Source organism: Ovis aries, chromosome 5 (assembly GCF_016772045.2).
Source record: "Ovis aries strain OAR_USU_Benz2616 breed Rambouillet chromosome 5, ARS-UI_Ramb_v3.0, whole genome shotgun sequence".
In the NCBI taxonomy this organism is placed as follows: domain Eukaryota; kingdom Metazoa; phylum Chordata; class Mammalia; order Artiodactyla; family Bovidae; genus Ovis; species Ovis aries.
This window is the reverse complement of record NC_056058.1, coordinates 108,056,222-108,074,231: the sequence shown is the minus strand read 5'-3', so window position 1 is coordinate 108,074,231 and position 18,010 is coordinate 108,056,222. Positions and strand designations below refer to the sequence as shown.

Here is an 18,010-nt window from a genome sequence, read left to right as displayed (position 1 = left end):
ATTCATTCATAGTGAATCAATATGAATCAATCATTCACTCAGAGAATGACCAGACAGAAAACCATAATCACAGAAAACTAACCACATGGACCACAGCCTTGTCCAGCTCAGTGAAACTAGGAGCCACACCATGTAGGGTCACCCAAGATGGATGGGTCATGGTGGAGAGTTCTGACAAAATGTCCACTGGAGAAGGGAATGGCAAACCATGTCGGTATTCTTGCCTTGAGAACCCCTTGAACAGTATGAAAAGGCAAAAAGATAGGACAATGAATGATGAACTCTCCAGGTACGTAGGTGCCCAATATGATGAGATGGTTGGATGGCATCACCAACTCAGTGCACGTGAGTTTGAGTAAATACTGGGAGCTGGTGATGGAGGCCTGGTGTGCTGCAGTCCATGGGGTCACAAAGAGTCAGACATGACTGAGCGACTGAACTGACTGACTGAAAACGATCATTTTGTACTGTCACAAGAAAGACTTGCTCTTATCACTATTATTAATAAGCTGTTGAAAGGACTCTGCTATCTCAGTCACAGAAGGGACTCTGAGAGATCACTAGGGTAATTTCTCTTTGATCCTTACATATCAGGCTACTCAATTCTCAGAGGATTTCTCCAACCTACCTATCTCCCTGGAATACTTAGTATTCAGTATTAGACAGCAATTACTAAGTTGCCCACCAGCTTTACTGTTGTGGGAAACCCTTAATTTGTTGTCTCATTCTCCTCAATCCTCTTCCAATCCTTCTGTCAACTGGTCAGCAATTAAGGGTCAAAAATGGGCCACCCTACTTGGTATATAGTACTGAATCCAGGGCTCTTCTTTCTCCATGTTGTTGGAGATCTGGAAGCAGGAGAGAAATTCAGGATGAGGTCAAATAAGGACATATGAATTAGAGAAAGGAAAAGTTCCTATGGCACGATTAGAAGGGAAGGGTGATGGACAGTTGTCAGGTAACAGTTCTAAGGAAAATACAAATATAAAAACAGAAGAAGAGGATGGCTAAAAGGAACATACTGTAATGGCTTCCACATTTTTTTTCTGAGAATGAGAATCTCACTCATAAGCTTGTGGTAGAGACAGCTGTCTGGTGCAGCACTCACTCTGCTAACAGACCCCAAGCTCACAGGGGACTGCAGCACATCCAGCAAGGACGTACTGGCAATTTCTCTGGTCTTCTGGGGCTGGAACTAAGTACTGGCAAATAAGACACAAGTGGAAGTGATATGTGGGGCTTCCAGAAGTGCATTTAACATGAAAATGTGCTCTCTTAGAGTTTATTTCTTCTGGTTGTGTAGAATGCAGATGTAATGACCGATTTCAAGCAGTCATTTTGGACTGTGAGGAAACATACTCAGGAATGGGAGAGTAAGACAGGAAAAGTCTGACTCCCTGACCCTGAGATCCACCAGACATGCAGAGCCATAGCGGCAGAACCCGCCGGGACCACCTGCCTCTAGACCTCCAGTGTATCAGAGAAATCAACATCTCTTATGTTTGGAGAAAGTGGAAATAGTGACAGATTTTAGTTTCCTGGGCTCCAAAATCACTATGGGTGGTGACTATAGCCATGAAATTAAAAAATGCTTGCTCCTTGGAAGAAAAACTATGACAAACATAGATAGTGTATTAAAAAGCAGAGCCATTACTTTGCTGACAAAGGTCCATATAGTCAAAGCTATGGGTTTTTTTCAGTAGTTATGCATGGATATGAGAGTTGGACCATTAAGAAGGCTGAGCACCAAAGGATTGATACTTTGCAACCGTGGTGCTGGAAAAGACTCTTCAGAGTCCCTTGGACTGTAAGGAGATCAAACCAGTCCATCCTAAAGGAGATCAACCCTGAATATTCACTGGAAGAACTGATGCTGAAACTGAAGCTCCAATATTTTGGATACCCGATATGAGGAACCGACTCATTGGAAAGACCCTGATGCTGGGAAAGATTGAAGGTGTGAGGAGAAGGGGGCAACAGAGGATGAGATGGTTGGATGGCATCACCAACTCAAGATATATGAGTTTGAGTGAACTCCGGGAGACGGTGGAGGACATTTCCTGTCTTTCTGTGCTGCCGTCCATAGGTGGCAAAAAGTCAGACATGACTGAGCGGCTGAGTAAAATGTTCAGATTTTCACTTCTTACAATGACCAACACTTCTGAGGTTTCAAAAATTAAAATAAGGAACATTTTAAACTGAAAGCTGTAAATGATACATACTGCTATGAAGGGAAACTATACTGGTTTTTCTATGTTGCCTTTTAGATTAGTGTGATGCGTGTGTGCTCAGCTGTGTCTGACTCTTGGTGGCCCATGGACTGCAGCCTGCCAGGTCCCTCCGTCCAGGGGATCACCCAGCAAGAGCACTGGAGTGGGTTAGCTCCGCCTCCTTCTGTAATTCTGTTTTTAGGACCCTGCATACCCGGATCCTCATCCCTGATCCCTGATCCTCTAGTAACTAGACTTGGAATCTTGAGGAAGTCATACTCTTTTGACCTAAGTAAAATGAGAATGTTACTAGATACTAAAGTTCCTTCTAGCACTAAAATTCTGTGAATGTAATCATACATTTCCTTCAGTGGCTTTCTTAGTGCACTATTCCAGGCTGATTTCTATGAACTCAAAAGTTGTTAAAAGAGTTAAAAGGAGTTAGTAATGTAGTTCGTCTAGTCAAGGCTATGGTTTTTCCTGTGGTCATGTATGGATGTAAGAGTCGGACTGTGAACAGGGCTGAGTGCCAAAGAATTGATGCTTTTGAGCTGTGGTGTTGGAGAAGACTCTTGAGAGTCCCTTGGACTGCAAGGAGAGCCAACCAGTCCGTTCTGAAGGAGATCAACCCTGGGTGTTCTTTGGAAGGAATGATGCTAAAGCTGAAACTCCAGTACTTTGGCCACCTCATGCGAAAAGTTGACTCATTGGAAAAGACTCTGATGCTGGGAAGGACTAGGGGCAGGAGGAGAAGGGGACGACCGAGGATGAGATGGCTGGATGGCATCACGGACTCGATGGACGTGAGTCTCCGTGAACTCCGGGAGATGGTGATGGACAGGGAGGCCTGGAGTGCTGCGATTCATGGGGTCGCAAAGAGTCGGACACGACTGAGCGACTGAACTGAACTGAATGTAGTTCTTATGTGGCTACTTATGACATGACGTGACTAATAAACATAAACCCCATAGAAGAATAGGACAGATCGTGCTGAAACCACCTTCCTCGTGTGTTTCCATAATGGCCTTTCCAGGAGCATAACATGGCCTTCCTCGAGGCACACACGTTTGGTTTCACACCCATTCCTTACAGATGCTGAGCCCGTGGGAGTGGAGGAGGGGCAAGAAAGCGCATCTTCCTGGTGCCAAGCCTAACCTGAATACAGCAGGTGATTTTGCTGAACATATGAGAAAGGGAAGGAAGATTTGTATAAAAAAATGACAGTCCTAAGAGAAAATGATAGCTAGTTTTACAACTGGTAACTTGAAATCTTGTCTCTTTTCTTTGTAACACAGATTTTAATTAATTTGTGATGTATTCATGAGTCAGAAAAACTTGAGAAATTCTTGATAATTTTTACAAGCTTTATTGGCTTTTAGGTTGTTGCCAGATTAAGAGAGTCATCACGAAAAAATAGGGGGGCGCGCTTCAGGCTGTCTTGGATCAAATGCTACTGTTCTGTCTCTGGACTGTGGCCTGTACTCAGGGTGCCTCCATTCCAATCCAGGAGGCTGGGAGGATGGTCGAGGATGCGAGGACTGTGTCATCTCTGAGGCCTCTGGCTGGGAAACCCGACCTACAGCCCTTCTCCTAGTGAGGGTAGACCAGGGCCATCAATGAGAACCAGGGGCCACCCTCACTCCCTGCAGTCCTGCAAACCATCAGAACAAATACACGTCTCCTCACACATCTTCCTAACAAAGAGCAAGTGAGTAAAGTGACAAAGGGTTCATGGCTTTAATCCCAATCACAAAGGTATTTCCCTGTTCTTTGCCCTAGACTCTGTTTCTACTCCTGAGTAGGGGTAAGAGCAGCTGCTCCCTGAAAGGCAGGCACAGAGCTCCTGTCCCTTCTCCTGGTCCCCAGGCACAGAGCTCCTGTTCCTCTCCTGCCTTCCCCAGGCACAGAGCTCCTGTCCCTTCTCCTGCCTTCCCCAGGCACAGAGCTCCTGTTTCTCTCCTGGCTTTCCCAGGTGCAGAGCTCCTGTCCCTTCTCCTGCCTTCCCCAGGCGCAGAGCTCCTGTTCCTCTCCTGCCTTTCCCAGGTGCAGAGCTCCTGTTTCTCTCCTGGCTTCCCTAGGCGCAGAGCTCCTGTCCTTTCTCCTGCCTTCCCCAGGCGCAGAGCTCCTGTTCCTCTCCTGCCTTTCCCAGGTGCAGAGCTCCTGTTCCTCTCCTGCCTTTCCCAGGTGCAGAGCTCCTGTTCCTCTCCTGCCTTTCCCAGGTGCAGAGCTCCTGTCCCTTCTCCTGGCTTCCGCAGGCACAGAGCTCCTGTCCCTTCTCCTGGTCCCCAGGCACAGAGCTCCTGTCCCTTCTCCTGGTCCCCAGGCACAAAGCTCCTGTCCCTTCTCCTGGTCCCCAGGCGCAGAGCTCCTGTCCCTTCTCCTGGCTTCCCCAGGTGCAGAGCTCCTGTCCCTTCTCCTGGTTCCACCCTCCCTGCTGTCCTGCAGCGGCGCCCTAAAATCAACATCATTGAACGCCTCATGCGGAGCAAGAGCTGGTCTGAGTGTCATTTACAAACACCTTCCTCATGGAGACTCATATCAAATTACGTCTCAAAAAGAGATAATAGGACTTTGACTACAAAGAAGTGAAACACCAGTTTTGAAGAACATACCGCAGTACCCTGGGGTTCCGCATACTGTCTTCATGAGCACTTGATGCTCTACGATTTTGGAGAGTCCAAAGTCAGCTAAGAAGACAAGAAAAAGATTAATGAGATGAGTATTTTCTCAGCTTTTATAAGATGACAGATTACTATTTTATTATTCAAAACAAAACTTGTTTGTTTTTGTATTTGATATTGGGGTGGATATAGAGGACAGTCATTTGGGAGTGTAAACTAAAAAAACTAAATAATAATTTAAGTCTGGCATTAAATCGGAAAAATTTTTACCCCATGACTCCAATAGATATTTTTTGTTTTCTCTGTAATTACTAGCTTTTAGTAAATAAGCTATTTCTTCTGGAAATAATAGATGCGATGGATATATTTTATATAATGTTAATTCTAAGATTTGAAACTAACTCTAAAGGACAGCATAGAATTACTAATAAAATCAGAACTTTAATCCATCTAAGAAATCAAATAAAAAAATTAGACTTTCATAAATGTCAAGAAAATGAGCAGAAATATAAAAGGTTTATTCTGCTTCAAAATAAACGGTTTCATTCTTTAGTGTATTTGATGGATAAGAATTTACTTTCATATGAGGAACATGTAACTTTGTGCAAAGAACCTTTTTATTTATTTCTCAGAATGTTACCTAGATAAAGCATGACCAGAAGTTGCTATCATTACACTCTCTTTGCTGGGCTACATCTCTCTCACCCAGGAAACCTGAGGAAACAGTTCAAGGGCATTCTTCAAGAGAGGCAGGTGCAGAACTGATGCCATTGTGGACTTCAAAGATAAACCCACATTTCCATGGAGGTGCTGATCCTTATCAGAAAAAGCAGCAGGAAGTCCTTAGAAAGGAAGCCTCTCCCTGCTAAATTAGTATCTATCCATCCATTTAAAGAAATCTCTTTAAGGATAAAATCTTTGAAAGAGCTGTTAAAGGAAGCAACTAACGGAAGCCTCCCTGCTGCCCGCTGCCTTTCAGGAGAGAAGAGAGAACAAGCTGGCAGCCCAGCAGGACGTCAGCATTTTTCCTTTAGGTTCTTGTGCTCATAAAGCACATTATGTTGTCTGAGCTTTCCCGTGATATGTACAACTTAATTTTCAAAACTGTTAACATAGATGCAGTGAACTCATCAGGTTAGCATTATAAAAGACAGTGCCAAAAGAACAGTGCCCTTCAGAGGGTTTAGAACAGGTTCTCCAAAGGAGATTTCATCCAAAATAAATTTTATAATTATTTTGGTAAACAAAGATTTGCTTTGTAAGGGACAAGGAAAGTAAAATTTAATATATATTTTTTTCTAAAATGGTGATTTACTGATCTCTCTGGGTAGATCAGAACTTTCCAAATCATCTCTGTAGTTCTTCAAGTTCTTATTGGGAAAAAAAAAAAAACCACACAAATCAAGGTTTCCAAAGTCAAATAAGGTTTGGGAAGAGCCTTACAGACACTAATTTAGATGTTAAGCCCACACATTAGCACTTCTAACTTTCTGAAAGCCCTGCAGACATAAAGCGTGGCTTAGCTGTGACTCAGAGTTCCCTGACTGACTTGACCAAACCTAGCACCTCCACACTCAACCCCCAAGGGGGTCATCCACACTTGTTCACTGAGAAAAGGCATTCTGTGGAGTGCATGTTGAGAAACACAGATCTCAACTTATCTCTGTTCATATAAACAAATGACTCAGAGCCAAAGTACACTGACATGCTCTAAGCATTTTGTGTCAGAGTTCTTCATTATCTAAAATTAAGCTCCAACTAACTTGTGATAAAAGTTGGTAACCAAAAAGAAGTGTTACGTAATCTGTGATTTTCTTCTATAATAAACTTATCTTCAAAATATAAGGTCACCTCCTGAAGTGCCTGTCTTTTCCAAGGGCTATGATTCCTTTGTGTGTCCAGCTATAAAGCACCAATGTGCACACATATTCAAGCTGAGATTCTAGGAAAGAGTACAGATTTCCAAAACAGTGTATTATTCCTTTACAGATTTCGCTATTAGAGGAAACTGAATGGAGACAGAGCTGGATAGAGCAATATTTACCAATTCCATGGAAGAAATTTCTTCTGCTTTGGGAACAGGGATAGTAAGACCTCAGGAAACACCCTTACCAATTTTGAGTGGCGCATCTGGTGCTGGAGTTGCATAGAGAAGATTCTCTGGTTTGAGGTCACGATGGACAATCCCATTTTCATGTAGGTACTAAATTCGGACAATAATGAAGTAACAGTCATGTAATTATATTTATGGGGCCAATGTTTATATTTAATCTTTCCAGAATTATAATAATCTTTACTAAGTTATATAATTCAAACACACACATATTAAAATTTAAAAATAAACACCATAAAGGTGAATGAGTTTTAAATTATGCGTCATTTGAGATAGCTTATACACAGTTTCCTAAAAATGAAATGCAATTTAAATTATATAGAAGTGATTGCCACAAATAAAATATTTACTTTTCAGAGAATATTAGTTACAGTTCTCATATGCATATTATCATATCAGCTAAAATTGGCTTATTATTATAAATAATAAAGTCAACATGCCCTGTGTTGAAATTTGTCTGATTTATTATCTGAAATACATAATTCTGTGTGTCATCTTAGAAGCTCACAACCATAGCAAAGACTTCATAATTATTGTTTGAACAGACATTTGGACGTGAGTAATTACCATAGAGAACCACCTTTACTATGATAACTATTGTTTAATGACAATAAATGCTCTCATAGGCTCTTTGAAGATTAGTATACCTAGCTATCACTGATATTATCTTAAAGATTGCCTCTAACGTTCATTTTATTCTCTTTTAAATTCTTTTGTAAATCATGTGCAATCACTCATGTAGCGCACTCTTGCTGGGAATGTTAAAGCTCAACCTGACCCTGTTTCTCCTCCAGGGGAAGTCTACGTCCTCTCCAAAAGCAGTCATTCATCAGTTTGAAATGGTCTGAACTTTTCTCTACGCATTTACAAATATGAGTACATGCATACTAAGAAATATACCTGATTTTTCCATTTTATTACATAAATGTATCACTAATAAAAATTTTCACACTGCTTTTTTTTTTAACAACATGTTTTAAAAATATTTCCCATATGTCACCACAACTTATTTTATTTAACCCTTGTATTCATTTTTGTTGGATATATCACTTTTTATTTTGCTATTTCCACTTTGATGGACATTCAAATTTTTAACAATTACATGCAGTGCAGTAATAAACCTTCAATACTTGGGAATGTGAGCATTTTTGCTGATATTCTCTAGGATAGATATCTGAAAGCAGGTCCGGTGTGGTCACAAAGTGTACAGATTTTTCACTTTAATATGCACTTCAAAATCACTTTCCTAAAAGACTCCAACAACATTTACTCACATAAAAGTGTAAGTGTATACATTTCCCTAATATCTAAATAGCAAATTTATATTTTTAACTTCTGCTGAGCTGGAATATAAAAATTATGTCTTAAGTTTGGTTTAATTTCTCTTTCTCTGTTTACTATAGTCTAGCTTCTTTTTATACACTTCCCTTTTTATAAACTGCCCATTCAAATCCTTTGCCTGTCTTTCTGTTGTGTTAAGAGAAAAAGCGGCCACGGTGCTGCAGCTTTTCTCCTTTCCTGTGACATAGAGGAAGGGAGGGGGTCGTTCTTTCTTTCTACTCAAGCCAAGTAAAAGGGGATAAAAAGCTCGAAGGTCACCTGACATGTGTCACTTAGTGGTCTGAGGAAATGGACTGGTACCTGGCTCACTCATGAAAAACTGGAAAACAGCTGGAGCAGGTGACTGAGGGGACAGGGTCGCAGTGAGACTCAGCTGGCCTCACCTGACAGCTGGACAGAGAAGCATGTTTCTCACAGACCTGGAGTGCACGGTGCAGAAGGGGACTGGACACGGGTCCCCCGAGGAGGTCCTTCTGCTGGAGTGCCTCCCGCGGGGGCGATGCCACCTCATCTCAGCATCACAGAAAGCAGAACCCGAGGGCAGTGACAGCAGGCAGCTGAAGGGCCACTCAGATCGCCCGGAGTGAGAGAACTGTCCTACAAAGAGTCCCTGAAGAGCCGTCAAAGGTGTCCCACAGGGGAAGACAACAGGCATTTGTAACCTGCCACAACCGGAGAGCACTGTACCAGCTCACCAGTACCAGCCCAGGAAGACCAAGCTTTAATCCCCTATTTCCTATCCTGCTCCTTATCATCGCCTTCACAACCCAAGCCTGCAAGAACCACAATCAGCATCTAGCTGGTTGGAAAAGAGGAAGAAGAAAAGCAGAAACCAACAGGAGTCCCTACCACTATGTTTATGAATTACAGATCCCAAGGTGGGGGAGGCAAGAAACTTAAAACTGGGTGAGTCTGAAATGTTGGTCTTTTCTTGAAAAGATACTCAGTAATCACTAATTATCAGGGAACTGCAACTCAACACTGCAATGATGTCCCACTTCACAGCAGGCAGAACGGCTGCCATTAAAATGTCTACAAATGACAAATGCTGAAGAGCTTGTGGAGAAAAGGGAAGCCTCTTACACTGTTGGTGGGAATGCAAACTGGTGTAGCTACTATGGAGAATAGTATGAAGGTTTTTCAAAAACCAAAACTGGAATTACCATATGATCTGCAATCTATTCCTGGGCATATATCTGGACAAAACTACAATAAAAAATGACACACACACCCCTGTGTTCATAGCACAATAGCCACGCCATGGAAACAACCTGAATGTCTGCTAACAGGTAAATGGACAGGAAGATGTCGAACACGCACACAAAGCAATACTACTGAGCCATTAAAGACAAAACAAGGCCATCCGCACAGCATGGGTGCAGCTAGAGGCTGTCATGCCAAGCGAAGGGAGTCAGAAAGGTACCATATGACATCACTTACATGTGGAATCTAGACTACGACACAAATGAGCTTATGCAGGAATTAGAAACAAACTCACAGAGAGAAAAGATTTGTGACTGTCAAGGAGGGCGGTGAGGGATGGACCAGGAGTTTGGCATCAGCAGATGCAAAGTATTACACACAGTACGCACAGACAAGGCCCTACTGCACGGGCCGGGGAGCTGCATCCAGTACCCTGTGATAAACAACAATGGAAAGGAGTACAAAGAAGAATTATTTTTTTATATTCTGAATCACTTTGGTGGACAGCAGAAAGCAACACAACATTCTAGGATAAAGAGGCCACGAGAGCCTTACAAGGTCCTAACTGGATGTCGTGGTGGTGGGTTCAGGTCTGGGCACCCGCCTGTGCAGGATTCCCAAGCACGAGCTCAAGGACCACTTAGTGCTTGGCTGTGTAGTGTGGGGATGAGAGGGAAATAAAATGAAGGACAGCAGGGGAGAGTGCTGGTGGAGGGACAAGGTGTTTAGTAAGATGGGGGAGAAAAGAGTGATAGAAGACCACATTCAGCCTCAGATCATACCCTGGAAGGAAACACCGCACCCCTGAGGGGGAACATACTATATCCTGTATACCTAGAGTGTGAAAGGCAGAGATGTGAGTGTCTCATACAATAGCTTTGGAATATAGCTAAGAATTGCACAGATTAATACAAAGCATTGATTTTCTAACCCAGTTTAGAAGCTCCATAACTTGGAGAAGAAAATGACTCTGAAAACAGTGGCACAGCAACAGAAAATGAGAAGAAGGGACAAGTGTTGGTTCAGCTAAGTACTAATTATACAAAGATTTTCATTAAATGTTGTTCTGGCTTTCTTGAACAAAAATGGTGGTTATGTGTTTTAAGTGCAAAATTTAAAAAAGCAAGACCAAACAAAACATCAGTTGGCACTCCAAAAGGAGAGCTAGACAGATAAGAGAAGAAAAGTTTTATAGAAAATAATAGATCTAGGAGTCATGCACTACCAGAGGAACCAACTGAAAAGCCAATAACAGAATGAATGCCAGCAGTCCTGACCCTGACTTTTATTTTTATTTTTTTGACCCTGACTTTTAAAGGCAGAGGCAAGGATCATTTGCTGTAAGTGACTTGGTGGAGAAAGACTATTAATACTCATGATATAATCATCCACACGTGCGGGAGACTTTATTGACAAAATGGCCATTTTATTTTTGCTTAGACCCACTGACTGCCTTTGATCAATAGTCACTACTTGTAACCTTTACATTATTTCCAGTTGGGAAGCCAGGAAGATGGCAAACATGGAGTATGATCTCCTGCTTCCCTCAAGGAGACACAGCCACGCTTCTAGGGCACCAGTTCTCAGACTTTCTGGTCTCAGAACTTCTTTACAGCTAAAATTTTAAGAACCTCAAAGAGCTTTTGTTTATGTGAGCTCTACCTAGCATTTAGTTACTGTGCAAGCAGTTAAAACTGAGAAATCAAAAAATTACTTTTAATTTAAAAATAAAACAATAAACTCATGGCAATATACACATTTTAAAATATAAATAACTATTTTCTAAGATAAGAAACTAGTTAGTACTATACCACTGTTTTAAAGTTTTCCAAATTTCTTTAATTTCTGGTTTTACAGAAAACAGCTGGATTCTCATACACACTTCTCTCTCTATCATAAAATCACATCCCATGTTGTTGCTGTTCAGTCCCCAAGTTGTGTCCAGCTTTTTGTGACACTATGAATGGCAGCAAACCAGGCTTCCCTGTCTTTCACCATCTCCCAGAGCCTGCTCAAACTCATGTCCACTGAGTCGGTGATGCCATCCAACCATCTCATCCTCTGTCATCCCCTTCTCCTCCTGCCTTCAATCTTTCCCAGCATCACGGTCTTTTCCAATGAGTTGGCTCTTGGCCAAAGTATTGGAGCTTCCGTTTCAGCATCAGTCCTTCCAGTGAATATTCAGGGTTGATTTCCTTTAGGATGGAGTTGGATCTCCTTGCAGTCCAAGGGACTCTCAAGAGTCTTCTCCAGCATCATAGTTTGAAAGCATTCTTTGGTGCTCAGCTTTCCTCATGGCCCAACTCTCACATCCATGCATGACCACTGGGAAGTAAGGAGAAATGCTTTCACATTATGATGAAATGGTTTTGACTTCACAGACCCTCTAAAGGGGTTTCAGTGACCCTTAAAAAATCCCTAGAATATCTTTGAAAAATTCTGTTTTATAGCATCAGAAGTCATAAAAGCCAACCCTGAATGTTTGTTGGAGGGACTGATGCTGAAGCTGAAGCTCCAGTACTTTGGCCACCTGATGAGAACAGCCGACTCATTGGAAAAGACCCTGATGCTGGAAAGATTGAAGGCAGGAGGAGAAGGGGACAACTGAGGATGAGATGGTTAGATGGCATCACCAACTCAATGCACATGAGTTTGAGCAAGTTCCAGAAGACAGTGAAGGACAGGAAAGCCTGGCGTGCTGTAGTTAATGAGGTCACAAAGCGTCAGATATGACTGAGCGACTGAACAAGAACAAAGAGCTGAATAATAGAAACACTGCTTCTTATTTTCAAACTAGGTTTTAAATAAATATACACTTCTAATCTCAGCAAATCCTAATCTTATTTTGATACGTCAAGATCCCCGCACATGGAGAAGTGGGGAAGAAAAGGATATTAACGGTGAAAAATGCTTCTCAAAATTGTGTACTCATAAGAAAATGCATTAAAACATTTTACCATATCATATGAATGACATAGAACTGATTACACAATACCTAAACACAAAGATGATCCAGTGGATACTGGCAATTTGACGTCTGGTTCCTCTGCCTTTTCTATAACCAGCTCGACCATCAAAAAAGCAAGAGAGTTCCAGAGAAGCATCTATTTCTGCTTTATTGACTATGCCAAAGCCTTTGACTCTGTGGATCACAATCAGCTGTGGAAAATTCTGAAAGAGATGGGAATACCACACCACCTGACCTGCCTCTTGAGAAACCAGTATGCAGGTCAGGAAGCAACAGTTAGAACTGGACTTGGTTCCAAATAGGAAAAGGAGTACGTCAAGGCTGTATATTGTCACCCTGCTTATTTAACTTATATGCAGAGCACATCATGAGAAACGCTGGGCTGGAAGAAGCACAAGCTGGAATCAAGATTGCTGGGAAAAATATCAATAACCTCAGATATGCAGATGACACCACCCTTATGGAAAGTGAAGAGGAGCTAAAAAGCCTCTTGATGAAAGTGGAAGAGGAGAGTGAAAAAACTGGCTTAAAGCTCAATATTCAGAAAACGAAGATCATGGCATCTGGTCCCATCACTTCATGAGAAATAGATGGGGAAACAGTGGAAACAGTTGTCAGACTTCATTTTTTTGGGCTCCAAAATCACTGCAGATGGTGATTGCAGCCATGAAATTAAAAGATGCTTACTCCTTGGAAGGGAAGTTATGACCGACTTAGATAGCACATTAAAAAGCAGAGATATCACTTTGCCAACAAAGGTCCGTCTAGTCAAGGCTATGGTTTTTCCAGTGGTCATGTATGGATGTTAGAGTTGGACTATGAAGAAAGCTGAGCACCAAAGAATTGATGTTTTTAAACTGTGGTGTTGGAGAAGAGTCTTGAGAGTCCCTTGGACTGCAAGTAGATCCAACCAGTCCATCCTAAAGGAGATCAGTCCTGGGTGTTCATTGAAGGACTGATGCTGAGGCTGAAACTCCAATCCTTTGGCCACCTCATGCAAAGAGCTGATTTATTGGCAAAGACCCTGATGCTGGGAGGGATTGGGAGCAGGAGGAGAAGGGGACAACAGAGGATGAGATGGCTGGATGGCATCACCGACTCAATACACATGAGTTTGGGTGAACTCTGGGAGCTGGTGATGGACAGGGAGGCCTGGCGTGCTACGACTCATGGGGTCACAAAGAGTTGGACACGACTGAGCGACTGAACTGAACTGAAAGCACAAAGAAATAGACGTTATCAAGGTACTGTCTATCTTAGCTGCAGATTATTTAAATCATGGAGATTCAACATAAATAGACAAGAGGATTAGAAAAACTAAAAAGTAAGATTATTGGATATTCTAGAATAAGCCATCAGGAAAGCCCATTCTAGAATAAACCAAGTGTTAGAGGTAATAGCAATTAAAGTAAATCAAGGACAAGCAAGGAAACATTGAAAATCTGAACAATAGTTTGGGAGAAGACCTACAATGTCTTCTATATAAATCCAACAATTTAATAGGAGGAAATAATGAATCTGACAAAAATTGTAGCAACTAATTACTGAAGTTAATCTTGAGTAACAGTAACTTTTAATAAAGAAACTGGAAGAGCAAATAACCATATGTGTATGAATTTAATTAAAACTGTGGATTAAAAAGAAAAAGGAGGAGAAACAGCATCAGAGGCAGAGAAGCACACAACTAATTTATGGGCTCAATTTTTGGAAAGTGCGTTCTCTTTTTAGAAAGAAAGCATTAAATAACAAGTATAATTTTATCTGCAGACTAATTAAAATAGGAAACAGATACTTTTAAAGGATCTTTTAATAATAAATTTAATGCCTTGGTACCAAAGGCATATCTTAGCTGAATTCTGTTTTAATATCACACTGTTGGTTTTGATCAAGGATAATACAAGAAATAAGGCATATAAAGTTTTGAAATATTGCTTTTGAAATGGTTGTTAAGGAGTAACATCATGAGAGGTGCTGTGGGGCCATATACACCAAGTATACTGTTTATTATCTGTGTGTCCTTAAACAATTTGCCAGCCCTCTGAATCTCAGTTTTCTCATCTGCAGTATCCACTCTGCACGCTGTGGTGAGAAACCCTTAGCATGGAGTAGATATTCTACTTCATAAACAGTAGTTATTGGGGCGCTATCATTGTTCTTTTATGTCTCTTATAAAATACATTTAGAAATCCTTTGAGATTTGGAATAGTTTCTCTTTTCTGAAGTATCAAAGCATACTTTGATCAGAAAACACTTGCTTTTTATTTCATTCCATTTCCTTCAGTTTTGGCTGCCAAGCAGCTCAGTGACAAAGAAGCTTCAATTGTACTAACTAGCCTAATTCACACTATTAACTTCTTCTCCTTGCTTCTTAAAAAATTCTTTTTCCACTTTAATAGCTTTATTTTTCATTTAATTTACCACAACTTCTCTTCCCAAGAAGATGAAATATAAATTACAGAGATTGAATATGTTCTATATTAGCCTTCTTAACCTTTAAAACAAGTCTAAGTAAAACAAGGCCTGAAATTGCTATACATGTGTTCATAGTTTATGGCAAGAATGCTTAGACATTAGAAAAGGCACAAAGTTTGCAGTAGTTAGGGTCTGGAACCTCCTCACTGTTTCTCCCAGTCATGACACAAGGCACAGCTATTACGAATCCTGTGGCCGCAGACAGGCCGCTGCGCCTCAGAGCCTGCTATTTGCTCCTGGCCCCTCTCAGGGGCCTTGGGGGTCTTCTGGTGCCACCCCTTGCGGCTGCTGCAGGCCCTCGCGCCCCCTCCCCTCAGGTGCCCTGGCAGCGCCTCACCAGCAGTGTCCCCCCCGTCCCCGCCCCGGCCCCCCGCCACCCCGTCCCCGCCCCGGCCCCCCGCCACCCCGTCTCCCGCTGGTCCGCTTTCGGCGCAGAACTATCCCAGGGCTAGGCCAGCTCTCCGCATCCTCATTCTCAGCTGTCAGTCAGGTCCTCGGCGAGGCTGTACCAGATTAGCATGCTCTCTTAGGCACTCAGGCTCTTATGTGCTCCTACCATGCTTTCTATGTTTCTTTAAATCATGTCTGTTTCTTGCAAGCTTTATGTTAAGGAGCATCTCCCTTGCTAGACTGAAAACTCCATAAAGACGAGGCCATCTTTACCTGGATCCCCAGATCCCTAGTTTTCTGTACAGTGCCGATGTAGACGTGCACGCAATCAATACTTCTGAATGAACAATAAAGAAATCGTTTCCTATAGACATGTATGTCATTTTACTTTTTAGTCAAGAACTTAGTTACATATTCAAGAATGATTGCAGTCTGCATCTTTTATTCATTTGCCATTATTAATTTCAGAAGTTTAAATTCTTCTGCTTACATTATAGTGATATATTTCCATAGCAACATCACTTTGATACATTTAGCTGAAGTAAGTTATCTATATGTTTATGAAACATACTATATTTACTGGATAATAGCTCTTAGTCACCTCAGAGGTTCTCAATGAGTATCAGTTAGATAAATGAGATTTACAGCATCACTTTGAGAAAAGCCAAAATCCAGTAAGAATATTTTAACTATAAGATCAGACAAAAGGGTTCCATATTCAAAATGGCATTTTGAATCATTGCGTATTTCTTCTGCAGCAGTATTAAGTGGATTGCTACGGCTGAATTAATTTCTTCCTTTCCTTTGAAGTTTACCTGAGTATGCAATACAACAGAAGCCTCAGGGGAGTTCGGGGAAGACACTTGAAAATTCATCTCTTAGTTTTCCATTCAGCTTCCTTCACGTCTAAAATGTTCAGAAATTGTTGCCCAGCCGTAATGACACGCTAGTGAAGAGTGAGCATGCCCGCAGACCTCTGTCTGCAAACCAAAGAGCCCCCTGGACCTGAGGACCGGACCTGCCACTGACCCTGGAGGAGGTTCCGATGTGAACCCTGTTACTAGATTACAGATGTGGCTTGAAGTGTTTGGCTAAAGCAAAGCTTTGCTGGAAAATGCTTGCTGGAGTGGTAATATCATGGGGAAAGAAATGCTTTTCTAGAGAGGGTAATTATGAACGGCATTGGGTAGACAAACCTGGGGTGTCATGTAAGAGTAGATGATAGGAGAAGAGGTCATGAAGAACAGTCAGACTCCAATCCTTATTTCTGACTTTGATATGAGCCTCCTGATGTACAGAATCAGACTGGGAAACATGGGTGCTTTAACAGGTTGAAATTAATTTCCTGTCTATTTATATATGTGTATGTTATGAAAGTCCTATTAAGTACATATTCTAGGAACAGTCTATTTAGCCTAACAGTCTATTTAATCTATTTATGGTGGAAATATCATTTTACCTATACTATTTTCCTTAGATTCAATCCCAAGTCTAAAACATTCACTGAAGACTTGAAAAAATCATTGCTATCAATAGCAATTAAGTCGTTCACTTAATAATAAATTATGGGGCAAAAAAATGATGGAAAAAGTGATGTGTTCTGATTTAGACATGCTAACAGAAGGAGATCAGCCCTGGGATTTCTTTGGAAGGAATGATGCTGAAGCTGAAACTCCAGTACTTTGGCCACCTCGTGTGAAGAGTTGACTCATTGGAAAAGACCCTGATGCTGGGAGGGATTGGGGGCAGGAGGAGAAGGGATGACCGAGGATGAGATGGCTGGATGGCATCACTGACTCAATGGACATGAATCTGAGTGAACTCCAGGAGCTGGTGATGGACAGGCAGGCCTGGCGTGCTGCGATTCATGGGATTGCAAAGAGCTGGACACGACTGAGCGACTGAACTGAACCAAACTGAACAGAATACAAAAATATAAAGAAAACTAAAATAATGTTTTAATGTAATCTACAAATAAATAAATCTACAAATAAATCAGTGTCTAAAATGTATTTGTATGCAAAGTCAGAGCAAGTGAGCGAACTCTTGAGATTGCTTAGGAAGAATAAGCCTGTGATAATTCCATTCTCTTATTTCCAATGTATATGGTAAGATTTTAGGAAAGATGAAGTTTTTAGGAATGGAGGCAATGGAAATGGTTTAACCAATTAAAAGAGGTGATACTCAGGAGACAATGAAAAGCTTGGGAAAAGGTCCAGAAATGATCTGCAGTTACGGAGAAGGAAGCTGCAAACGTGCTTTTGTAATGAGAGAGGGGAGGTCAGGCTGGAGCATGAAAGGAGCAAAGGGACGCCTGGATCTGCACGCTCTGGCCGCGCAGGGGCTCGGGGGCCACACACAGGTGGAGTCCGCATCCGGTGCAGAGCCGCTGACCGGGAGGGTGAGGGTGCGCGCCAAGGACATGCCGTCCCCCAGCAAAGAGCGGAGCTTCTTCACGGGCACGGAGACGCTGGGAATATTATGATGAGCTGTCTATGCTTCAGAAACAGCACATGATTTATGCATGATAAGGTAAGAGAGGGAATCTGGGACGTATTTGAAAATGAAAGGTTTTGGATGCAATGAAATGTATATCAAATATGACAAAGAGTGAAATTCTGTGCCCTTTTCTTGGGAAACATTTACATCCACAGATGTAAAAATGGTTCTTAAATCAAATATGCATTGAAGT

General features: G+C 41.8%; 1 protein-coding gene across 2 annotated transcripts in view; it reads right to left on the bottom strand.

Moving 5' to 3' along the window:
• Positions 1-18,010, bottom strand: part of CAMK4 (calcium/calmodulin dependent protein kinase IV) — a 274,481-nt gene that overhangs the window by 42,981 nt on the left and 213,490 nt on the right. For both annotated transcript variants that reach the window (XM_027970560.3, XM_060416621.1), the window contains 2 exons: positions 6,944-7,034; positions 4,823-4,897 (listed from right to left, as the gene is read on the bottom strand). In XM_027970560.3, the coding sequence (XP_027826361.1) occupies positions 4,823-4,897; positions 6,944-7,034 (166 nt within the window). The remainder of the gene's footprint in view (positions 1-4,822; positions 4,898-6,943; positions 7,035-18,010) is intronic.